The sequence below is a fragment of the Camelina sativa genome, chromosome 5 (genome assembly GCF_030686135.1).
Source record: "Camelina sativa cultivar CO46 ecotype springtype chromosome 5, ASM3068613v1".
In the NCBI taxonomy this organism is placed as follows: Eukaryota; Viridiplantae; Streptophyta; class Magnoliopsida; order Brassicales; family Brassicaceae; genus Camelina; species Camelina sativa.
In genome coordinates, this window is record NC_141884.1 from 41958465 (window position 1) to 41983665 (window position 25201).

The following is a 25201-nucleotide window of genomic DNA, read 5'->3' on the forward strand; positions in this document are numbered from 1 at the left end:
TGTTACGCTTCTCTTTGTGCTTTCCACTGGCCCTTGAATCAATAAAGCTCTGATACCATGTTGAAGTTTTGCTCTTGTATTATACCAGAAGCCATTGCTTCAAATACAAGCATGGTAGAGAATAAAACAGAGAATGAATAAGTGGAAAACTTCTCAATTATTCTCAACGATTTGGCCGTACAACATTACACACAATTATATAGAGTGCTACGGTCGTAACCGTTCGTTTAGTAACCGAACAAACGCAACTATCTAACATGCACCCTTTAATATGCATACACATATCTAAGTATATCTTGAACATGTAGCATATGACCGAACTCAGTTATCACTAACAGATGACACCATCCAATGTAGAGACAGGAATCACAGGAGCCATTTTGACAAAGCTAGATGGTGATTCAAGAGGTGCTGCTGCTTTGAGTGTCAAGGAGGTTTGTGTTCTTCTTCTTTGATCAGTTATGTCATAGAAAGTTACTTGATCAACGTTTTATGTTGATAGTTTACTCTTTAATTGGGTGTCGATAGGTATCAGGAAAACCAATTAAACTGGTAGGACGTGGAGAGCGAATGAAGGATCTTAAACCCTTTTATCCAATTCGAATGGGAGATGTGCTTTCATTTGTATAGAAGGCAACATAAGTTGTAAGTTCTTTTTCAGTAAAGTTACTATCAAAACTTTTTTTTTCTCTTCCCCTCACTCTCTCTCTACACTGAATTCTTCTTCATCTGTCTTTATTGATGCGTCAAGAAGATACTGAAGATCTACAGAAGAAGATAATGAGTGCAAAGTTCTGACATCAACGATTTTGCTCTCTCAACAACTAAAACAGATTGTGGAAGCTTCAGGAATTGCTGGTAAGCATGTCAATGTAGATTCTCAGGTTTGGTTTATTTTCAGTGTTTTTTTTAACATCACGTTCTAGTTTTTTGCTTGATTGATCTTATCTAAGTATTTTGCGAGTCTGCTTTAGGTATGTTAATTCTGTTCTTCTCTCTTCCTTCTTTTCACTTGGATTTTCAGATTTACTAACTAATGCTAACCAGCATACGTTACACGATAATTTAAACTTTCTCATGCATACATTCTTACCAATATGCCAATATCTTCCCTTATTTAGCTTTAAGCAGTGTTTTTTAAAATTATAAATGATCAGGAACCCATGGTGTCGTCGACAACACCAGTTATGATGACATGAACTATGCTTTGTTTGCTCTTGTGTGCAGGTAAATAATGACTATGCTTTCCCCTTTTTCACAATTCATTAAGCACAAGTATTAAAATCTATTTATGTTTAGCATCAGTGGAGATGATGACTTGCTAAAGCTCATGACCATTTATGGTTTCTGGTATGAAGATTTGTTATTTGTCTTGTGTTGCATATGTTTCCCTGCTCCCTTTTTCATAAGGCCTCTTGTTTTTCTTTGTTTTCCATCCCAGAGGTTTCTTGCCATGATCTCATCTCACTTTGATGGTTGCTGCAGTAGCACTTGGGATTAAGAAAACAGAGGTTTCTGATTGTTGTCACAGGTAATTTTTCACTTATTATTATAATATTTTGATAATGACTCTTGAGTGTTGTTCTCATGCTTTCTTCTCCTCTGCAGCTGCTGTCAGTGACTACAAACAGCATCCCCAGCCTCTCAAAACTTGAATGATGAATACATCTGGAGGTACAGGTTTGCACCACTGTAAATTTTCTTCCCAATCCATCGCGTGTAAGTTCAGTTTCATGTTTGATTTTCTTGTTTACATTATAATTAGAGAATAATTTGATAAAATGTACACTCACTCACCGTCTCTTCTCTTTTGTCTTCGAATTGATATATTAGGGTTTCCATGGTCGTTTCTTCTTCAACGAGCAAGTTAAAGTATACAAATTCTAGGGTTTATTTTCTTAATTAAGTTAAGACATCTTCTCTTGTCTTGTCTTCTAACTCTTGAGTATCTCGTTTGATGAATTTGCAGAAGGATATGGTGCCAAGTGAGGATCGGAGGACGTTGCTTGTTTGTTTTCGGAGTTGGTGTTTCTTCTTCTGATTTGACCGACGGCCAAGTACAGGTTTTAAAAATTCTAGGGTTTCTCTTTTAAGTTGTTTATTGATTCAGACTTGAATATTAACTATTTGGTTTCTTCTTATTATGTATACGTGCAGGTCAGAGAGATGGATTGAAGAATGAAGAAGATGAAGAAGACTCGAGACTAATTAAGTTAACTCTGTTCTTCTCTGTTTCTTCTTTTTACTTAGATTTTGAGATTTACCAAGTTATACTAACCTACCTGCTTCTGATGCTGTTTTCTCTTTCTCGTTTCAGCTGATTTTCTCTTTCTCTATATATATGGTGGTTCACTTCCTTCCCATTACTGTTAAGGATGTTGCTGAATTATGGACCCAAACGATGGCAAAGGAATTCTCTTCTTATTGCTTTGTAAGTCATCTCAAAGTTTTACTCTTTTCGTTATCTTCTGCTACAAGCTTATCTCTATCCTCTAACCAATACTCCCTTTTTTGTGTTTGTTTTGAACAACAAGGTGGTGCTACTGAAGTGTGAGGGATTATGACCTAAACCATGGATACTCCTCTTCTTGCTTTGTAAGTGATCTCAAATTCCTCTATGTTTCTCTTTTCTGTGTCCTGTTTCAAGTTCATCCTTGGCTACCCATTGATCCTTTTTTTCTTTGTTGAACAACAAGGTGCTACTGAAGTGGAACTGGACAAGGCCACAAAATTCAACGCGGTGCTTTTTAACGGGGTTGTTTGTTTCTTTTTGGTTTAACAGGTGTGTGCGTGTTCCAACTTTCATCTGAGTAGTTTGCTTTACTCAGGCAAGTCGATCTATTACTCACAAGCACTCTATATGTTTGCTTCAGTAGTCCCCATCCATAAGTGAGACTGAGACTCTTTTGTTTTTGTTGTTGCAGCTTCTCTAGATGATGGAGATATACTTATGGTGGTTCACTTCCTTCCCATTACTGTTAAGGATGATGCTGAATTATGGACCCAAACGTTGGAAAGGACATCCTCTTCTTATTGCTCTGTAAGCCATCTCAAAGTTTTACTCGTTTCTTTATGTTCTTCTGTTACAAGCTTATCTCTATCCTCTAACCAATACTCCTTTTCTTTTTTTTTTGGTGAACAACAAGGTGCTACTGAAGTTTTAGGATTATGACCATGGAATATCCCTCTTCTTGCTCAGACGCCTATCTGCTTTTCTTATCTTTGTCATGTTTAAACTCTTCTGTCTCTCGCAGGTGCTTTTGGAAGCGTGGCTTTCGACTCTGAAATCTCAACTTTTTCTAGGGTTTGATCTCTAAATTGATTTCTAAATTCTAGGGTTTTTTTTCTTTTTCTTCAGTCGAATTCCTTTTATTTACTCATAGTTCTATTATTGTTAATCCAGATTGATTGTGGAGGATAACTATACTATGGATCGATCGGCGATTGAGGAGGAGGGTACTAAGATCTTCTCGTGTTTTATTCATCCTTGTCACTTTGTTTGATTTTAACGATTTTTTTTTTTTGGGTCTCACTCTCTCTCTCTCTTTGTTGCAGGTCTTCTTTTGGAATTACTCCTGAACAGCAAGCTTTGTCAAAGGATGGATCACGACTAGCAGCAATATGAAGTGGGTAAGTTTGCAGCTATGAGCTGAGACTTGCTTATTATATATGTCTTGTTACTTTGTTTCTTATCGCTTGTCTCTAGCTAACTTTTGGTATGCATGTTTCTTTTTTTTTTTGTTGCATCAGCCTCAAGGATTGTCAAATTTTCTCTAGAGTAGCAGAGAAAGGCATCAGTGGAGATGATGATGATGATGATGATGATGACTTGCTAAAGCGCAAGACCTTTTGTAGTTTCTGGTACTAAGATCTCTCGGTGATGGTTTGATTCTGAAGTATTCTTTTTGTTTGTTTTCCTTATCTCCCATATTTATTCTCTTTTTCGATATAGTGAAACAACTGTTGATATGGCCTTTTTGTTTTCCTCTCAGGAGTTGAAAAACCAACGACCATCAATATGGAGGGACGGGTAAGTCATTGGCTTTAGGTAAGTTAACTCTGTTCTTCTCTCTTTCTTCTTTTTACATGGATTTTGAGATTTACCAAGTTATACTACTAACCTGCTTCTGATGCTGTTTTCTCTTTCTAGTTTCAGCTGGTATGTTGCCGGGCTCTTGGATTGCCACTAGAGCAGCCAAAGAGTGTAAACATGGAGAGGTTGCATGTCCTCCAAAAGGTGAAACTTCGTGGGTCTCTTTAAGCTCGTCTCTAAACCACCAAGGTTTTTACATCTTACACAACGATGATCAGATCCTATTGGGGTTTGTTTCAGGAGTCAAGAGAGACGACCACAAATCTATGATACTGTTAATCTTCTGGAGAGTGTTGGGGTGAGATTTGTTTCTCCACTTTTATAAGTCTCTTTAAATCTCCCTTGTTATTATGTTTGTTTAGTAACGAGTTTGTCTAATTTTTGGTTTTAACAAGAAGAATCAGTATACCTGCAGGTCAGAGATGGATTGAAGAACGAAGAAGAAGACTCATGCTGCTTAAGGTAAGTTAAATATGTTCTTCTCTCTTTCTTCTTTTCACTTATTTTCAGATTTACTAACTAATACTAACCACCATACACAGACAGCTTTAGTGATCCTAATTATTAGAGGTATTTTATAATATTTGGTCTCACTTCACTTCACTTCTTCTGATTCTTGGATGCCTTTTTTTTTGCAGTTACTGTACGTGGGCTCCCATCATCTGCTCCACGGCAACATTTGAAGGTCTGATTGACAAGTAATGTTTTGCTGGTCTTGTTTTTGTCTTTCTGATATGAAATCCATTTTTTTTGCAGGATCATTTGCGGAGAGCTTGTGATGTGTGCTTTGCTCAGGTCACTCGAGACAGGTTTTGGAAAGGAGATACTTTGAAGAATGAATGAATGATGATGTTTCAGACTGTGGTATTTTTATTCGGGTTTATATTTCAGTTGTTGCGAACTGGCTATATAGTTTTAATCTAATTATGTATATGTTGTGCAGGTCAGGGAGATGGATTGAAGGATGAAGAAGAATACTCATGTCTGCTTTATCTCAGAGAGATGGATTGAAGAATGAAGAAGATCACTTAAGCAGACTGCTTCATAGCAAGATTTGAAGGTCTGATTGCCAACTAACGTTTTGCTGCATCTTTTTGGTTTCTACTACTCCCTTGTCTTGTTTTTGTCTTTCTTTTATGAAGTCCGTTATATGCAGGATCATATGCGGAGAGCTTGTGATGTGTGCTTTGCTGAGGTCATTAAGTATGTGGTTAGTTAACTCTGTTCTTCTCTCTTGCTTCTTTTCACTTGGATTTTGAGAATTACTAAGTTACTTACCAGCATACAGAGACAGCTTCAGTGATCTTAATGGAAGTTATAAGTTATTCCTCAAATTATGGACACCAGTCTTATCATTAGCACTTATTCAGGCTTTGGGCTGTGGCTGTTTTGATTCAGACTTGAAAATTAACAATGGTTCTTCCAATTCTATATATGTGCAGATCGGAGATGGTTTGAAGAAATGAAGAAGAATCTATAGGAAGCTGGTGATGTGTGCTTTGCTGAGGTCACTCGAGACTGTGATGGTACGTTAATTTAAACTTTCTCATGCATACTTTCTTACCAATATCTTCCTTTTTTAGCTTTGAGCAGTTTTCTTTTTCTCATATGACTATTTTAAATTATATGATCAGGAACCCATGGTGTCGTCTACTACACCAATTATGATGACATGAAGTATGCTCTGTTTGCTCTGGTGTGCAGGTAAATAATGACTATGCTTTCCCTTTTTCACAGTTCAATGAGCACGAGTAGTAAATTAAATCTATGCTATATTTTTGTCACCAGGCTCATCCATTGGATTCACATACATCATTTGTGTGATTTCATTCTCTTGTGCAGACTGTCCGTTTTAAAAATGAGAAATGCCCTCGACCAATGTGCTACAAGTGAGCCCTTCCTTGCAACAGTGTTTTTTATCTTCTTCTTATACTGTATAAGCTTCATGTCGTGGTCTAACAACTTTCTGCTTTTTAGGGCATACGGAAGTGGAAAGGAAGACATCCCAAATTATGATGTCCCCCGATTTGAGATGATTCTGTTGGAAGCTGGTAATGTGTGCTTCATGGCAAGATTTGAAGGTCTGATTGCCAACTAATGTTTTGATGCAACTTTTTTGTTTTTACTACTCCCTTGTCTTGTTTTTGTCTTTCTGATATGGAAATCCATTTTTTTGCAGGATCATATGCGGAGAGCTGGTGATGTGTGCTTTGCCGAGGCCCCTCGAGACAGGTTTTGAGTCTTCCTCCTTGTGCGCTCACATTCTCCCCATCCATAAGTTGTGAACCTAATCCATTGCTATTCTTTTCTCTACTTCATTCTTGTTGAATGTATTCTTGTTCTATTCTTCAGGGACACGATATTCTCATGGCAACAATGCTCAACGGAGCAGCCATCATGGATGGTGCACTACTTTTAATCGCTGCAAATGAGACCTGTCCGCAACCACAAACGTCTGAACATCTTGCTGCCGTTAAGATTATACAACTTAAGCATATCATAATGCTTCAGAACAAGATTGATCTCATTCAAGAGAACTCATTCAAGAGAACGTTACCATTAATCAGCACAAGGCAATCCAGCAATACGTCCTTGTGGAAAATTCTTTCTATGATATTGTGGTGGGTGATGTCATACCTCTCAACATTTGAAATCAGGTGGGTCATCTGTTCTCTCCGTATCATCTTGTTTTTGTCCATACCACCGTGTGTGTAATCGAAGTTAAAATTTATCTTTAGGTTCCGGCGGATGGAGTGCTACCTTGATGAGTCTAGCTTGACTGGAGAGAGCAAAATGGTGTGTTTTCTTGTTTCCTATCACAGTGAAATCGTTGACTAAAGTTGCCTGCAACTATCACTTCGTTTGTTTTTTCCCAGAGGTAAGTTTCAAGCTTTTAGAGAAGTTCTTTAACATTGCTCATGGGATTTTATTTGCTCATGGGCGGTAGTGGATTAGAGTTGTCTGGTTCATCAACAGAAAAGGCCACTCTTGGCTGGGAAATTAAGGTTGAATATTTGAGTTTTATTGTTTTCAAATTCCAACGCAGTTTTATACTTAGGAGTGGAAGAAAGAATGATTCGTATGTTTCCTCTCCTTCAGCTGTGGATGAATTTTCGAGACAACCAGGTCGCAGTCTTCTATGCTTCATGCTTTTCCGCTTAAGTCAGAGAAGACATGTGGTGGTGTTGCTGTAAAAAACGGTAAATATCTGCTTCTATATACTAAAATTATTTTTAGTGGTATACTCTGTAGTCAAAGATAACATCTATGCACAATTCAGCTTTTTTTTTTTCTTTTTCTTTTTTCAATATTACTTTTCAGGCTGATTGTGAAATTCATGTTCACTGGATAGGAGCTTCTGAAATTGTCCTGGCATCTTGCATAAGCTACATCGATGAATGGCACCAGTGACTGAAGACAAAGGTTTGTGAAAAGTCTAATTTATTAATTCTTTGAAAGCTGGTGTACATGTATGAATCTGTGATATTTAGCCTAATCCAATTTCTTTGATGTTCCCAGGCATTGGTTTCAACAATGGAATTGAAGAGATGACTGTAAGAACCTTACGATGTGTTGCACTGGCCTTTAAAGAACGTTGGAGGCTGAAAGGTCCCAACAGGCGAAGAGCTCTCAAAGTGGGTACTCCCGGAGGATGACCTTATTGTACTAACTATAGTAGGCACAAAGGTGAGGATTGATTTGGTTTATGCTTTATCCGGAGATTAGTCAAATGTACAATTCTTGGTTATTGTGGCTCTCGTCCTTTTGAGATCACTTTTACCGTTTCACATTGCATAGTACTCCATTTTTAGGCACATTTGTTTAGATCAGACAACAACCATACATGTCATGTCCTGCAATATACTTGGGAGAGTTTCTGATCGAAATGTTTGAAATGTGCTCAGGATCCATTTAGACCAGGAGTCAAAGATGTGTCAAAATGCTTCTGTCAAGGTACTTATTTCATTCGATTATATTATTTTAAACGGCCAGAAAGGCCAATGACGAAAATTTATTGTTTAGCTTGTTAATAACACTTCTTGATATATGTAGATGTTCAGGTCCCGAGGTCCGTATGGTGATTGGTGACAATGTCCAATTTGCCATGGCTATTGCACCAGAGGCTCATCTATTCCGTTTTAAGAATGAATTTGAGAGTAACATTGCCATTAGATTAAAGCTTGGATATGCAAATGCCAAGATTTACTAATGCGAGGATCCTATACCAATGTGCTACAAGTGAGTCCTTCCTTGCAACTGTGTTTTCTATCCTTTTCTTCTACTAAAAGAATTGTGTCGAGGTCTAACAACTTTCTATATTTTAGGGCCTATGGAAGTGGAAAGGAAGAAGCCCCAAATTGTGATGTCCCCGGATTTGAGAACTTGAAAATGAAACTGTTGAGGCATGCTATCGTCCCCGTCTCAGCAACTGAAATACAAAATCAATGGTGTGTGCGCTTCTCCTCCCTTTAACGCGGTCTCCCCAATCAGGTGAAATTGAAAGCTCATTAACATTTGGGTTTTGGTTTGCTATATATATTAGCAAAATGGATGGCTAGTTTTAAGATAAGATTAATATATCCGTTCATTGGAACATGATTCCGATCAAGTAATAAAAGTATGCTTAGAAATTATTCAGTGGGTCGTAGTTAAATGTAGCAGACAGATCATATGACAGCAGCTGAGACAGGATAAAAAACTTGGTGAGAATTTGAGAATTAGGGTTCTCTTTGTCTTCTAATTTATGAATATGGTTTCCATGGCGTTTCTTCTTCTTCTTCTTCTTCTTCTTCTTCTTCTTCTTCTTCTTCAACTTTCTCTCATCTGATTTGATCGACCAACTAAAGGTAATACAAATTCTAGGGTTTACTTTTTGTTAAGACCTCATTCTCTTGTCGACATTCTAACTCTTTGAGTATCTCGGTTGATGAATTTATTTGCAGGAAGATATTGGTGCCAAGTGATGATCGGAGGAGCCGGGATGTTGGCGTTTCTTCTTCTGATTTGACCGACCGCCAAGTACAGGTTTCATAAATTATAGGTTTTTTTTTTCTTTTCTTTTTGGTTGGTTGTAATCTAATTCTGGTATATGTCGTGCAGGTCAGCGAGATGGATTGAAGAAGAATACTCAAGTCTGCTTTATCTCTGATAGATGGATTGAAGAGTGAGAAGAAGAAGACTTAAGCAGTCTGCTTAAGGTAAGTTAACTCGGTTCTTTTCTCTTTCTTGCTTCTTTTCACTTGGATTTTCGGTTTTGTACTAACTTATACTAACCAGCATACACACATACATCTTCAGTGATCCTAATGGAAGTTATAAGAAGACACTCTGAATTCTGAGGTTTGTGTTACTTGCTCTTAGATGAAGTTGGTAATTTGATAATATTTGGTCTCACTTTACTTCTTCTGATTCTTGGATGCTTTTTTTTTCTTTGCAGTTACTGTTCGTGGGCTCCCATCATCTCTTCCATGGCAACATTCGAAGGTCTGATTGACAACTAATGTTTTGCTGCAACATTTTGGTTTCTACTCCCTTGTCTTGTTTTTTCTTTCTGATATGAAATCCACTTTTTACCATTTGTTATGATCATCTTCATCTTCATCTCGTTCGTTATACTCAGTTTTGAATTCTAATTTGAATTTCATGTTATTTTTACTTGTCCTTTCTTGTTTAATTTGTTGATTTAAATTTTGTGGAGGATGCTATGAATTGATTGATCGGTGATGAGGCTTTTTGATTGAACTGCGTCTGGCTGTTATAAACCCAATTACTCTTTACTGTAAATCTCTCTTGTTGTGTTTAGTAAGTAACGAGTTTGATCTAATTTTAGGTTTTAACAAGAAGAGCTAAGAATCAGTATACGTGGAAAGGTCTTGGCTGCAGCTTTGAAGGAGCTACAAGTGAGTTTTTTTCGTTTCTCTTTTATGTTATTGATTCAGCCTTGATAATTTAACTGTATGGTTTTAATCTAATTCTGTATATGTGCAGATCAGAGAGATGGATTGAAGAATGAAGTAGAAGACTCAAGTCTGCTTTAGGTAAGTTAATTCTGTTCTTCTCTCTTTCTTCTTTTCACTTGGATTTTCAGATTTACTAACTAATACTAACCAGCATACATTACACACACATGTACGAGAATTTAAACTTTCTCATGCATACATTCTTACTCTTCCCTTTTTTAGCTTTGAGCAGTGTTTTTTAAAATTATATGATCAGGAACCCATGGTGTCGTCGACAACAACAGTTATGATGACATGAAGTATGCTTTGTTTACTCTTGTGTGCAGGCAAATAATGACTATGCTTTCCCCTTTTTCATAATAAACACTTTTATTCATTGAGTATTAAAATCTATGCTATATTTTTGTCACCAGAGGCTCATCCATTGGACTCACATCACATACATCATTTGTGTGATTTCATTCTCTTGCGCAGACTGTCCGTTTTAAGAATGAGAAATGCCCTAGACCAATGTGCTATACAAGTGATTCCTTCCTTGCAACAATGTTTTTCTTGTCTTCTTCTACTGTATATGCTTCCTGTCGTGGTCTGCTTTTTTAGGGCCTATGGAAGTTAAAAAGAAGACACCCCAAATTGTGATGTCCCCGAATTTGAGATTCTATAGGAAGCTCGTGATGTGTGCTTCATGGCAAGATTGAAGGTCTGATTGCTAACTAATGATTTGCTGCAACATTTTGGTTTCTACTCTCTTGTCTTGTGATTTGATCTTGTTCTCACACTCTCTTGTCTTGTGATTTGATCTTGTTCTCACACTCTCTCTTACAGAAAAGCTTGAAGGAAGGAGATTATGATGGGATATTTTATGCTCTCTAGACATCAAAAACAAAATGTGAGGAGTTGCTTATGGTATGGATAGTTTAAAAAATATTTGATTATTTGGGATTTGATTCTCTCTGTTTCGTTGAGAATTTACCTAATTAGTATCATCATCAACTGTTCTGTTGTGTTCGTCTTCTAATTAAATTTTCGTCTCTGACGGCTCTTTTATATTTTTGGGCTCTGTATTATTTTTACTTGCCTCCTAAAAACTTGTGTATATCACTCACTGTGTTTTGTTTGTCCTTTATATTCTCTATGTAGGTCTTCTCTCTGCAATTGCTGGTTAGTTGGTTTTGTTTGATTGATCTTATCTCACCATTTTGCAGGATCTTACTGTTTTTGTTTGCAATGGGACCTGTGATAGCATATCGCAGGAAGACGCACACACAAGTTTCTTCTCCTCTGTGGTATTTGATCTTCTACTATATGTTCTTTTATGTTCTTCTGAGTTTGCAGGTGTAGCGAATGCTATTGTTTGATAATACTGGTATCTTACTCTTATGTCCTGAAGCGAATGTTATTTTTTACCGAATTGGAACTTAGGCTCTTGGTTGCTACTATTTGCAGGTGTAGAGCTACGTAGCATGAGGAATGGTTCCAGGTTCAAGGTTTTCTCGTTAGCTAGATCTTGATTGAGGTTAGTTAGACTCTAATTTCATAGTCTAATATTATTGAACTTCAGTTTTTTTTTTACCAATCACAAATATCATTCATACATAGTGATTAGATCATAGCATAGCATGTTCACATTCCGTCTTTGGTTCTGTTTATGCAAGATTTTTTTACCTTGCATAGAGATTTCAGTAATGCAGTGGGGTTGTTAAGTTCATCTTCTTTTTCCCACGTATCTTCAGGAATACATTCTTGTGCACAAGGCTCTATAGCATAATGCAAAGAAGCTGGCAGGTACGCTGTTTGTATTCTATATCTGTCATGAAAACGAATTAGTTTCAGAACGGGACCTGTATCAGTCATATACTAAGATGAGCTTCTTTACATCTACAGATCTGGTGACACCATCCAATGTAGAGACAGGAATCACAGGAGCCATTTTGACAAAGCTAGATGGTGATTCAAGAGGTGGTGCTGCTTTGAGTGTCAAGGAGGTTTGTGTTCTTCTTCTTTGATCAGTTATGTCATAGAAAGTTACTTAATCAACGTTTTATGTTGATAGTTTACTCTTTAATTGGGTGTCGATAGGTATCAGGAAAACCAATTAAACTGGTAGGACGTGGAGAGCGAATGAAGGATCTTGAACCCTTTTATCCAAATCGAATGGGAGATGTGCTTTCATTTGTATAGAAGGCAACATAAGTTGTAAGTTCTTTGTCAGTAAAATTACTATCAAAACTTTATTGTTCCCTTCCCCTCACTCTCTCTCTACACTGAATTCTTCTTCTTCATCTGTCTTTATTGATGCGTCGAGAAGATACTGAAGATTTACAGAAGAAGATAATGAGTGCAAAGTTCTGACATCAACGATTCTGCTCTCTCAACAACTAAAACAGATAAGCATGTCAATGTTGATTCTCAGGTTTGGTTTATTTTCAGTTTTTTTAACATCGCGTTCTAGTTTTTTGCTTGATTGATCTTATCTAAGTATTTTGCAGGATCTTACTGTTTTTGTTTGCAAAGAGACCTGTGATAGCATATCACGCGAAGGCGCACACACTAGTTTCGTCACCAGAGGCTTATCCATTGGACTCACATTTATATATATATCATTTGTGTGATTTCGTTCTCTTGTGCAGACTGTCCGTTTTAAGTATGAGAAATGCCCTCGACCAATGTGCTATACAAGTGAGTCCTTCCTTACAACAGTGTTTTTCTATCTTGTTCTACTGTATATGCTTCCTATTGTGGTCTAACAACTTTCTGCTTTTTTAAGAGGAGAATAAAGAAATAAATTATGATCAATTAGTAGAAGCGAAACTGAGCAGAGTTAGAACAGTGTCCCGAAACTAAAAAAATTGGTGAGAAACTGAGACCCTCTGACTTGGCAACGAAAATGAAACGATTGAGAAGTTGAGTTTCGTTTAACTTTCCACTCATGCTCCTTGCTCTTTTATATAAGTTGAGGTCGGGAAAACTAACCATGCATAGAAGCTAATGATGATGTTGTTTTATTTCAGGAACCATTGGACATGTCACTCATGGAATGTCCCCTGTTGTGAAAGTGTGACTGGTGTGCAGGTAAATAATGACTATGCTTTCCCTTTTTTCACAGTTCAATATAATAAGCACGAATATTAGTTTGTGCAGACTGTCCGTTTTAAGAATGAATTGGGGCTTAACATTACCATTGTGCTTGGATATGTAAATGCCAAGAATTCTAGGAATAAATGCCCTACACCAATGTGCTACAAGTCTTCTTCTTCTGTGCTTTTTGTTGATGTCTAACGACGTTTCTATTGTTCTAGGGCCTACGGATTGTGATGTCCCCGGATTTGAGAACTCCAAGATGAAACTGTGAAGTTAGTAGGTAGAGTTAGAACAGTGACCGAAAACAAAAGAAAATGGTGAGAAACTGAAGCCCTCTGACCATCACAGAGGGGTTCTGAACGTCGTCGTTAGTATTGTTTTTATTTTGTTTTCTCGTGTAAAGTATAAAAATAAAATCCCAAATCATATATGAAAAGAAAATAAAATTGAAACCCAGATTTTGTCAAAGACATTGTGGCGGCTTATTTAAAACCCGCTGAACTAGAAAGAGGGTTAAGTTTTGTTTTGTTTCACTCTTTCACAAAGTCCCACATCGCTCGCAAGAGAAACTTGGAGGCAAGGAAGAGTAGTATAAAAAACGTTGGCATGGGTCATATCAATTCATACCTTTCTCGGCCTTTTGGCTAAGATCAAGTGTAGTATCTGTTCTTATCAGTTTAATATCTGATATGTGGGTCATCGGCTCACACGATATTAACTTTATTTTTTAAGGGAGAAAGCCTGTTATGATAGCTTGCTATCTGGGCTTTCACGAGTCGTCCATGCGTTGCACTGTTGCACGGGCCTGGCTCAACCCGCCATTCCTCAGTCTAATTTTATTATCAAAATAAACTACGATAATGTAAATCATGTTTAAGAAAGTTTGTATGTGTTAAATCAAAAATATGATCAGCTAAATTTTATTCTTTCAATGAATTTCCATCCCTCTAATGAAATAGTAAAATAAAGAGGACAATATCTTACCTTAATTAAGTGAAATCATGTTTAAAAAGGTTTGTTTCACTTAAATCAAAATTATGATCAGCTAAATTTTATTCTTTTCAATAGATTTCCATCCCTATAATGAAACAGTAAAATAAAGCATCCAATATCTTACCTTAATTGAGTGAGAAACACCATACAATCGTCACCTCTGAGACCAGCTACCCTTTGTTGTATAGTCATCTTGATTTGACCTAAAAATTGTTCAATGAGGATTATTTTACTTTCCAAATCAGTAGACTATCATTTATTACTATTAATATAAAGAAATGAATAATATAATACCAATTTAATTATTTTACTAATCAAATCTTATCAATTAAAACAATGATTCTTCAAATCACTCTAATTACTTAATCTCATCTTCGACAAGTAGAAAATTAAAACCACCCGATTAATGAGGAAGACAGTTTCCAATTAACCAATATTTCTGAATAAAAACCAATCTCAAATCCAAAGTGTTTTAGAATTACTTCTACAGATATGAAAAAACGCAGCATAGACACAAGTCTAGGTGACTGTAGTTTAACAACTCCAAAGAGAACTAGACAATTGCACGGGGGAAATGCAACCCAGTGCCATTCAACTCAACATAATTCTACTCAAGAAAATGAGAGACAATATAACTAAACTAGAATTTGTACCCGCGCAAGCGTGAGATTTTAATTTAAATTTTTTTCTATTAATAGAAATTCTTAAACTCAAATATAATCATTCAAAGTTTTGAGTGTAAATTTTTATAAATATATGTCATGTGGTAATATTAGGAAAAATAAACAACATTGATGACTACTTCAAGATCTTTTATCATTAAGAGAGTTTATTTCTTATTCATATATTTTATTAAAAATATTTTTTAAAGGTTTTGATGTTGATCGATTGTTGATCTAATTGTATATATTATTTATGATTAGATATTGATACTAACATAATATTATTCTGTATAAATTTGAATATACTGAATCTCATGAATAGTGCTTAAAGGTAAAATATAATATCATATTGTTATAACATTTTTACCGAGCTTGCTTTACCCATCGAAATAATTGCAGCGTACCATAAAAGACTAATTCATGAAAGTGTATATCTTATCCCACTTTCCATGATTATATGGCCAAACTGTTAAACCCGACTTGGAATCTAATAATTTATTTAATAATGTATGTCATTTATTTTTCTACAAACTCATTTGTTTTATACAATTAATGAAATGTCAGAGATTTTAATTTAGTCATGTGTGATTTTGTATTCCCTATTATCTTTTCAAGTTTTACTAATTTATTTTCAAACACTTTTAACTTTAAATCTTTCGTCATTACTGATGATGCACTCCTTTTGGCCTCTACTTTTTTCCACTTTCTACTGGATCACACATAACACATATTAGACTGTAAAATAATTTTCAAGATTTAATTACTATCTTTCAATACTTAAATTTGGATTAGAAGCATTTGATTCAATTAACGAAACATCAATTTTTTTTTTTCCTTTTTGATCATGTTATAAAATAATATTTCACTTTTAATTTTATTTTTCCTGTTTAATTTTTTATAAATACAATTACAGAATTTTTTTTATTCTACCATAATTTTAAATTTTTACTTCCATTCCACAACTCAATAATACACAATTACATTTTTTTTTATTCTACCATAAATTTAAAATTTACTTCCATTCTAAAACTCAATAATACATTTATAATTTTAATTATGATCAGTTTAATAGAAATTTTTAATTATACTATTACCACTAATGAAAAATTATAGTATTGTTTTCTTATTTTAAAATTTTATTTATTTTACTAATTATATTTTTTATTTAAACTTTCTATTAATTATAATTAACATAAATTTGCGCTATAACTGAATATTTTAAATTTATTTTAAAGTAAAAAAATTGCTTAGGTGGATGTTTTGGTAGCTAGAAATGATGATATATAATTACAAGATCAATGGAGATTCTAATCATAGTTCTTGTCTTCTTGCTAAGAAAATATTTTATTTGTCTCTTATAATTATGTGTCTTAACCATATGATGCACGTATATGTAAAAGAACTAAACATAAACGATACATGAACAAAATTTAGGTACGAATAGGTAATAATATTGTTCCAAATTCAGTGTTTTACTTCATAAATATCGGGTAAATGCTCTATTCTTTTCTTTCGTTTTTTATTTTTATTTTTTATTTTTATTTTGTATGGTTGAATAATAAAATTAGAGTTTCGTTCACACCGCTGAACTTTGGATGAAATATTATCAGGTGTGAATCCACAGGATTTAAAAATAGTGTTCGACCTACAGATTTTGGATGAAATAGTGCTGGACCTACAGACTTTGGATTAAATCTAGTGGATCAGTTTATCATTTGTATAAGAAAAATACTTAGGTTCACTCCTAGGGTGAACCTTCTTGTTCACTTCTTCCTTATCAACCAATCATAATCTTCTATATATTATCTTGTTTAAAAAACTAAATCAAAATTAAATTAAAAAACAATACATATTAAGGAAACAAATTCTGTATAATTTTATTTAAGGAAAGTTAAATATTTGCTTGGTTTAGATTTTACAATTAGAATGAAATGATGTATCGGTTTGGGTTTACAAATAAGGTGATTAGGATTTAGATTTTACAATTCAAACAAGATTATATGTCGGTTTGGATTTACAAATGAAGTGGTTAGGGTTTAGATTTTACAATTAAAACAAAATTATATGTCGGTTTGGGTTTACAAATGTAGTGGTTAGGGTTTAGATTTTACAATTAAAACAAAATTATATATATGTCGGTTTGGGTTTACAAATGAGATGGTTAGGGTTTAGATTTTACAATTAGAACGAAATTATATGTCGGTTTGGGTTTACAAATGAGATGGTTAGGGTTTATATTTTACAATTAGAACGAAATTATATGTCGGTTTGGATTTACAATTGAGATGGTTAGGGTTTAGATTTTACAATTAGAATGAAATTATATATCGGTTTGAGTTTATAAATAAGCGGTTTAAGTTTTTAATTTTATAATAATGTATACAGATTTTGTTTTCTTATTTTATAAGGAGATGAATAAATATGTTCTTAAATATATTATGACATGTCAAATTTTCATTGGCTAAAATAAGAAGAAGTGAACAAAAGGGTTCACCCTAGGAGTGAACCCAAAAATTGTTCTTTGTATAATTGTTTAAAGGCCTTATTAAAATCTGTAAGACCCACAAAAATGAAAGAAGATATGGCTGACGTGGCAGCATCCGGAGTGAGTAAAGTGAACTTGATTTTGGAATTGCCCAAGTATATAGACGCGAGTCATACAAGGCCAATTACAATTGGGCCAAAAATGTCAGCCTTAACCAAAACGGTGCTTATGTGTACCAGCTCCCAATCTCAAATCTCCAACGCGAGTGGCTGGCGTGACATTCTTTTGTTTTTTTTCTTGACAAAATCTTTATAATTCTTCTTCCGAATCCGAACTTGTAAACAAAACGGGATCGGTTTGTTTTGGTTCGTTTGGTAAGGGTAAACATGAGTTTTTAAAATTCATTAAGAGTAGGAGAGCATGGGATATTGAAAATATGTCATCATCATTATTTCAAATTTCAATGTTGAAATGTCACTATCCAATGTCGGTTACGGTTAGTATAACCCTAATTAACGCACATTAGCCACTCGCCAATATTTTTACTTTTTATCAAACTGCCAGCTGTCTTTCCAACCGTTATATTTTTTCGATCTAACAATGAAATAATCTTTCTCGATAAACAATCTTTTTATGTAGCAGTACGACGTTGAAACTTTGCAGCCATCCAAGCCGTTTTCTAAGAACACTGGTGCTCATTAGATATTTTATATGAAAAATACGTCTTCATATGATCGGATCGATTGACAGTGGAAACCAATAAGAAACATAAAAGGTGGAAAAATACTCATCCTAATGAAGGAAAAGTCAAGAAAAATGTCTGAAGTTTTTAACCATGTTTCTTCGAAAAAACAATACTGTATGTTAACAAATATCCAATCCTATCACAGATTTGTTTATTTCCTTAAAGCAATCATATTCTCAGGTTCACTCATCTGAGATATCTCAAGTGAAACCATGAAAAAACAAGCCAACAACAATAATAAGAGTGAGAGCGAGATAGAGGCAGTCTCATTCACTCTTCAGCAGCGACAACACTGATCTCACCTCTCTCAAGCAAATCATAGAAAGATCTGGTTTTCCTCTGCTCATTCCAATGGTGCATCTTCCAGAGACCACCAGCAGCTAAACCAAGTGCCAACCCAATCACTAGTTCCTTGACAACACTCGGGCCTTTCAGTGTGGCATGTGCAACCTTGTGTCCTGCCATTTCTTCTCAACCTACCACAAGTTTTATTAAGCATACAGTCAATGTTAACATAGTTGACAACTTCACTATGGTAGCTAAAGCTGGAAACTTTATTGAAGAAACCTAATAAACATCCATCTATAAGCACACACTCTCTCTTATGGATCAGTTATGTCTACAAATAATAAACACACAAATGTAAACCTCGATCAATTTACCAACTAATCTCCTCTCTGACATACTATGTTCGATGGAATGTATCAACGGGCACGAATTTATAACCAAAATGTTACAAGAACCCTAATTTACACAATCCAGATACTGAAACACGAAATGAAATTGGCATATCTATCCCGAATAAATTGATTATAATATCAAATAATCACAAGTCTACGAGAATCAAATCCAAATCAAAGTTAGTCAAGAATTTTCCGATCCTAATCACACGGATCCCAATTATAAAGAAGAGAAATCGATCCGAATCTGATGAAAAACAAAAATCAATCGTAACTACACAATCCGCCACCTATATCTAAAACAAAATGAAAAGGAAACAAGAGATATATCATCAAGGGAAGAAATATGGACTATAATACCAGAGTCAGATTCTTCTTCGCAGACGAACGAGAGAGAAGCACGACGGAAATGGTGATGATTGAAGGAACCAGACTCAGATTTCTCTCTATAATAAACGGACTCCATTCGTGTCTTATTGGGCATACATATGGGCTTCACAAACCGAAAATTATGGGCCACTACGGTCTCTTGTATTAAAAATAATAGGGGGCAATTATGGAAATTGAGAAAGATAACCCTTAAAAAACTCCAGCGATTAGTGACTGTCCCACCACCCATGACGTTAAATTCCAAATCCAATCTGTCAAAAACTAGATTAACAACAACAACAACTACTAATTCCTTACTTATTAATCCAAAATAAATATAATCATTATCTTTCCCTCTTTTGCTCTCTCACTCGTCTCCGTTTATGTCTTTAATAATTGTAATCTCATGAGCTCACACGAGTTCGTAAAAACGTCATTAGAGCATGATTACTCGTGTTTCTCGGATGATTTCTTTAGCATTTGGGGCCCAAAAAAATAATAAACAACCCAATAATGGGTCCACTAACGCAAGAATCGCTTCTGTCGGAGGCATTTGGAGCAACAGGTTAAGAACGATATGTGGCGTGTGATGAGTGGTTGGTGCCTAAAAATAAAACCAGATTTTTTTTTTCTCATTTCTTTTTCTTTCTTCCCGACGGTCTCTCTCTCTTCTCTTCTCTCTCGTTTCGAAACGACACAAGATGCGATTATGCGATTCTTGATGAAATCGGAGAAATCATTTGATTCTCGTCGAATCCATTGAATTTTCCGGCATAAACCGGTTGTTTGTTGATTACCCGGAGGCGATGGCTTCCAGATCGGCGAATGGGTTATTACATCTGACATCGACGGCGGCTGTTTCTTATCGACATCAACGGTGGTGCCCTGAAGCTAACGGCGAGGTCCAAACCCTAACGAATCAGAGGGAGAAGGTTCGTTTCTCTTGTCTAATTGATTGCATGTTTTGTTTTAGGTTTTGGTGGTCTCCGATTGATTGCATGTTTCTCTTGTCTGATTGATTGCATGTTTTCTTTTAGGTTTGGGTGGTCTCCGATTGATTGCATGTTTCTCTTGTCTGATTGATTGCATGTTTTTCTTTTAGTTTTGGGTGTTGATTCGATTGTGTTTAGAGAGTATCCGATTAGATTATCGATTAGAGTATGGATTGTGTTGATAGAGTAACTGATTATAGTATCGATTGGGTTGATAAATCCTTTGGTGTGTTGTTTTTTTATTTACAAGCGCTCTTGTGTTTGTTTATTAAATCCATTGGTGTGTTGGTTTTTTTTTTTTGAGATGTTGAAACAAAACAGGTTGTTATGGAATGATTACAGTTTAGTGTTCAATTGTTTGTTTTGCAGGTTTTGCAAGGACACGCTTGGAGACCTATGGAGTTTGGCCAAACCAAAGACTGCTTTTGTTGTTGTGATGTTCTGTTGTTGTGATGCGTATCATGCGTGGAAGCCATTCAAAGCTGCCACTGATCTCTTAGCCAAAAAAGATGATTAATCTCCATTGAGAACTATCAATGTTTGTATTTTTATTTTATGTTTGTCTTATTTTTGTTATATATTGTATATGTAACTGTGTGATTAATATTGACTATTTTGTCATGCTTTGTGCGAGGTCTAAATGAATTTGATTTGGAGTGGTATGCTCAATGTGGAACAGAGGTTGGATTCTCTAATTTGAAAAGGTATGGTACTCTAGCTTTTTTGTGTGTTTTGTTTGTAGCTTTCATAAGTCATGAACCGTTTGTTGTTGTCTTACTTGATAAGTGTTTGAGTGTGAGTTTCGGTTTGAGTTTGGGTTTCATGAAGTGTTATAGTGTTATGTTTGCTTTGTGCTTAGTTTATATTATTGAGTTTATAATTTCCGAGAGTGTTCTTATCTTATCTCATCAAGTAGTTGAGTGTGAGTTTGTAATTTAAGTGGTTGTGTCTTTAGGTAAGATTAGGTACTTGTCGAATCAGTAATTGATGTTATAGGGTTCGTAGGTTGTTTTAATGTGGTTGTTGTAGTGTAGGTAAAAACTTAATGTTGAAAACCTAAACCCACTTGTTTTAAAAGTAAACTTCAATGTAAACTTAAAAGTACAACTAAAAGTAAAACCTAACCAGCTAACATTGAGCTCAATATTAACCCTCAATGTTAAGCAATAACAAAAACCATTAACTTCTTCTCTTCAAACCCTTTTCGTATCACATCTCTTTCACTAAAACCCGAAATGGATCCAACAAACCTTAATCGCATTCCACAACAAACATGTTTTGTTGATCTTATGAATTCTCAAAACGATTCCTTCTCTTCTCAGCCTGTCCACTTTTCCTCCACTTTGTCTTCTCAGCCTGTCCATTTAAATTCTAACTTCCCTTCTCAGCCTGTCCATTTAAACTCTAACTTCTCTTCTCAGCCTGTCCATTTTAACCCTAACTTCTCTTCTCAGCCACTTCACTTTAGCCCGGCACAAGAGTCTGAAGATGAGATTGATTTAACGGTTGATGAGAATGAAGAAGATGGAGAAAGAGGAATTAGAAAGCGGTGGACTGCAGAGGAGGATATTAACCTGATAAGCGCTTGGTTGAATACAAGCAAGGATCCAGTTGTAAGTAATGAGCAGCGGCGTCAAAGTTTCTGGAAAAGGGTTGCTGACTACTACAAAGCAAACGATGGCTCATCTAGTTCAATAGCAAGAGGGCCTTCACAATGTAAGGCTAGGTGGAACAAGATTAACCACGATGTCAATAAGTTTGTGGGATGTTATGCACAAGCGAGTTCAAGGAGAAAGAGTGGAGAATCTGAAGATGATGTATTGAGATTGGCGTATGAGTTGTTTAAGAACGACAAAAAGAAGCCATTTCTCTTAGCACGTTGCTGGAGGGAATTGAAACATGACCAGAAATGGCTCACGGAGGAGTGTAACCATAAGCGGTTGAAACTCGCTTCAGATGGAGCAGGAGCATCCTCACCCGGAGAGTGCAAGGATGGATCCGAGATGAGATCTCCGGGGGTTAAAGCTGCTAAGAAAAAAGGGAAGAAACCGGTTGTTAGTATTGATGTAGAGGATGGGTCTGTGGTTAAGTTGGATAAGATAATAGCAATGAAGGATAAAGAACAAGCCGCTAAAGAGAGGAACAGCAAAATGAGACTGCTAGACAGCCTCCTTAACAAGTCTGAACTAACACCCACTGAAGCTCTACTTAGAGACAAATTGGTTGACCAAATGTTGACAAACATTTAGGTTTCAATATTATATCTCTTGTTTGTTTAATTCTTAGTTTATCTCCTCATTATCTTGTTTATCTTGTTTGTTTATCTCATGTTTAACTCTTGTCCAATATTCGTTTCAGGTTTTGGGACAACATGTTAACAAGTCTCGTGAAGGGAAACATGTTGGCAAGCGGATATTTAGTGTTGTGTGTTGAAGCAAGATGGAAGCAAGTTGTTTTTTAGTGTCATTCACGGATCTTTTGTTGTCTTCCCTTGTTTAACCCGTGAATGAGTTTGTGTTTTGTTTTTTGTTGTCTTGTCTTTTTTAACCCGTGAATGAGTTTGTGTTTTGTTGTCTTCTTATGTACACCGGTTGTAACCCGTGAATGAGTTTGTGTTCTGTTGTCTTGTTATTTGGTTGTGTCTTTTGTAAGGTCTATATATTTGACAACTTCATTTGCTTGTTCATCCGACTCTTCATCTTTTCAATTATATTCTATCAAGCGATTCTTCTTTTTTTTTTTTACATCTCAACCGATTCTTCATTATCTTGTTTATCTTCTTTTCAATTATATATATTTTTTTAAATATTCAAACCCATTTCCAATAATACAAACCCATTTCCTTTAATACAAACCCATTTCCATTACAAAATCAAATTTCCATCAACCCTACAACAAAAAATCCACCACCAATACAGAATAAACTAAAAATGTCTAATTGGAGTTCCGATCAAGAAGTTGATGATATTGTAGAAGAGGAAGTTGATAGTATAGTGGAGGAGATCCAATACAACTACACTCATCCAAATGTACCACCAGCTCCAATAATCCGAAGAGTGCACATTGAGAGAGACCGCGAAGAAGGCCACACTCGGCTGTGGAATGATTATTTTAGTGATAATCCGACTTACAATAACGCTATGTTCCGTCGTCGCTTTAGAATGAACAAACCATTGTTCCTTCGTATTGTTACCGCTATTGAGAATGGAGTCCCATACTTCAGACAAAGGCGAGATGCTACTGGAAGGCTTGGTCTTACTGCACTTCAAAAATGTACGGCAGCTATTCGTTTGATGGCTTACGGATATACGGCAGATGCGGTGGATGAATATTTACGACTCGCTGAAACAACCTCCCACAAATGCCTTCTACATTTTGTTGAGGGAGTTATAAATCTGTTTGGCGACGAGTATCTCAGAAGACCTACAGCGGAAGACCTCCAACGATTACTGAATATTGGAGAACATCGCGGTTTCCCCGGAATGATAGGGAGCATAGATTGTATGCATTGGGAGTGGAAGAATTGTCCCACTGCATGGAAAGGACAATATACACGTGGATCTGGTAAACCGTCAATCGTACTAGAGGCTGTGGCATCACAAGATTTATGGATTTGGCACGCATTTTTTGGACCACCGGGTTTGTTAAATGATATCAACGTCTTGGACCGCTCCCCGGTGTTTGATGATATCCTAGAGGGCCGAGCTCCGAGAGTTAGATACGTTGTCAATGGACGGCAATACAAAATGGCGTACTACCTCACGGACGGTATCTATCCCAAATGGGCAACTTTCATCCAATCTATTACACTTCCACGTGGTCGAAAAGCAAAACTATTTGCTCAATGGCAAGAAGGATGTCGTAAAGATGTAGAGCGTGCATTTGGAGTCTTGCAAGCTCGATTTGCAATCGTGAAAAATCCCGCACTTTTTTGGGATAAAGGAAAAATAGGAAAAATAATGAGAGCATCTATCATCCTGCATAACATGATAGTGGAAGACGAACGACATGACTACAATTTCTACGATCCAACAGAATTCCATCATGGAGAAAGAAGCGGAAGTTCTCATATGGATTTATCATATTCTACAGATACGCCAACAAATCTACATAATATGATGGGCATTCGAAATGAGGTTCATGATACAGAAATGCATGATCTTTTGCAAAAAGACTTGATTGAGCATATCTGGCAAAAATTTGGTGCAACCGTACAATAAATCTTATTCCAAATTCTGTTTAATATGTTTAATATTTTGAATTTTATAAAATATTTTGTACTTCTGAATTTTGTAAAATATGTGTAATATTCTTAAGTTTGTAAAATATTGTTTTCTATTTTGTGTAATATAAAATTTTTTAATAATTGTTTTATCATTTTAGATAATTAAAGTTTGATAATTAATAAACAAAAATTGAAAAAATAATAAGTAAATGCTTGAATAACCTCTTTGGAATTCTCTAGTAATAGGGTTATTTTGCTTAGGTTCTCTTAAAATTACTTAACTTAATTTATAATTATTTATATAATTAAATATTGTGAGAGTAACCATGGTGGGTTACTCAACTAATGATGATCTTATCATTCATTTACCGAATCTTTTCTTCTATACCCCACGAACTCAACCACCATTGTCGACTCCAATTTCTCTATCCTTTTCTCTCAAATTGTATCATTTAAAATTTCAAAAATCTCTGATAATTATACAGATAATTAATGTCATTAAACTGTTTCCTTCACTAACTTGTTAGAGTTACAGAGACAAAGAGAAAGAGATGGAGAGACAGAGGAGTTTCTCTGTGAAGTCCACAAGAGTCGTCTTAGCATTCATCATCATAACAATCTCTTCCGCCATTGTTTTCTTCACTTTCTTCTCCGCTTCCCTAATCAAATCTAACTCTCCTGATCTTCTTTACTCAACCACTGACTCTAACTTCCATATCTCCGATTTAAGCCCTAAAGCATCCCTTTCCGTGACTGACAACCTCAATTCTTCAGTTTCTCCTCAAGCAAACCCGATTCTGACCTCTACCCATTTCAACCCTCCCGAAAACACTTCGAAAGTTTCCGTCTTTGAGCAGAAGATTCGCGGCGACAAGGTGATTATAGCTAACTTAACTTCGATTAAAGTGATTGAACT

The 25201-nt window shown here is 35.6% G+C and overlaps 2 protein-coding genes, 1 long non-coding RNA gene and 1 other non-coding gene across 13 annotated transcripts; 3 read left to right on the top strand and 1 right to left on the bottom strand.

Moving 5' to 3' along the window:
- Window positions 1-203: 203 nt before the first annotated feature.
- Window positions 204-13602, top strand: LOC147945099 (uncharacterized). Of its 10 annotated transcripts, XR_015558449.1 has the most exons (57): window positions 204-434; window positions 529-645; window positions 755-858; window positions 1300-1350; window positions 1442-1531; window positions 1609-1719; window positions 1834-1872; window positions 1970-2063; window positions 2158-2212; window positions 2318-2431; window positions 2535-2595; window positions 2697-2828; window positions 2925-3040; window positions 3147-3304; window positions 3404-3456; window positions 3556-3630; window positions 3751-3861; window positions 3993-4048; window positions 4157-4237; window positions 4334-4391; window positions 4498-4555; window positions 4732-4778; window positions 4850-4957; window positions 5037-5153; window positions 5250-5303; window positions 5536-5619; window positions 5728-5797; window positions 5882-5982; window positions 6071-6174; window positions 6273-6325; window positions 6446-6750; window positions 6832-6971; window positions 7140-7293; window positions 7415-7516; window positions 7613-7780; window positions 7999-8047; window positions 8147-8332; window positions 8419-8584; window positions 9037-9118; window positions 9194-9291; window positions 9392-9433; window positions 9531-9577; window positions 9924-9993; window positions 10082-10131; window positions 10310-10379; window positions 10467-10753; window positions 10879-10959; window positions 11259-11339; window positions 11500-11569; window positions 11787-11838; window positions 11938-12038; window positions 12133-12249; window positions 12362-12466; window positions 12543-12732; window positions 12821-12956; window positions 13065-13125; window positions 13353-13602. It is a non-coding gene; the product is annotated as an uncharacterized LOC147945099 (long non-coding RNA). The 10 variants fall into 10 exon arrangements; XR_015558456.1 differs by lacking the exons at window positions 204-434; window positions 529-645; window positions 755-858; ... (6 more) ...; window positions 2318-2431; window positions 2535-2595 and having other exon boundaries at window positions 2783-2828; window positions 4492-4555; window positions 10310-10352; window positions 10879-10942; XR_015558451.1 differs by lacking the exons at window positions 204-434; window positions 529-645; window positions 755-858; ... (7 more) ...; window positions 2535-2595; window positions 2697-2828 and having other exon boundaries at window positions 2922-3040; window positions 4151-4237; window positions 4509-4555.
- Window positions 13603-13757: 155 nt separating this feature from the next.
- LOC147945100 (U2 spliceosomal RNA) lies at window positions 13758-13953 on the top strand. The gene has a single exon (XR_015558835.1). It is a non-coding gene; the product is annotated as a U2 spliceosomal RNA (small nuclear RNA).
- Window positions 13954-18091: 4138 nt separating this feature from the next.
- Window positions 18092-19190, bottom strand: LOC104788556 (putative cytochrome c oxidase subunit 5C-1). The gene is made up of 2 exons (XM_019246200.2): window positions 19060-19190; window positions 18092-18495 (listed from the first exon to the last, which is right to left on the bottom strand). Exon 2 carries the CDS (start codon window positions 18482-18484, stop codon window positions 18290-18292), a length of 195 nt encoding a protein of 64 aa, XP_019101745.1. The 5' UTR covers window positions 18485-18495; window positions 19060-19190; the 3' UTR covers window positions 18092-18289.
- Window positions 19191-20433: 1243 nt separating this feature from the next.
- Window positions 20434-24444, top strand: LOC147945101 (uncharacterized). Its single transcript, XM_087451672.1, has 2 exons — window positions 20434-20764; window positions 22419-24444. Exon 2 carries the CDS (start codon window positions 22991-22993, stop codon window positions 24278-24280), a length of 1290 nt encoding a protein of 429 aa, XP_087307798.1. The 5' UTR covers window positions 20434-20764; window positions 22419-22990; the 3' UTR covers window positions 24281-24444.
- Window positions 24445-25201: the final 757 nt, after the last annotated feature.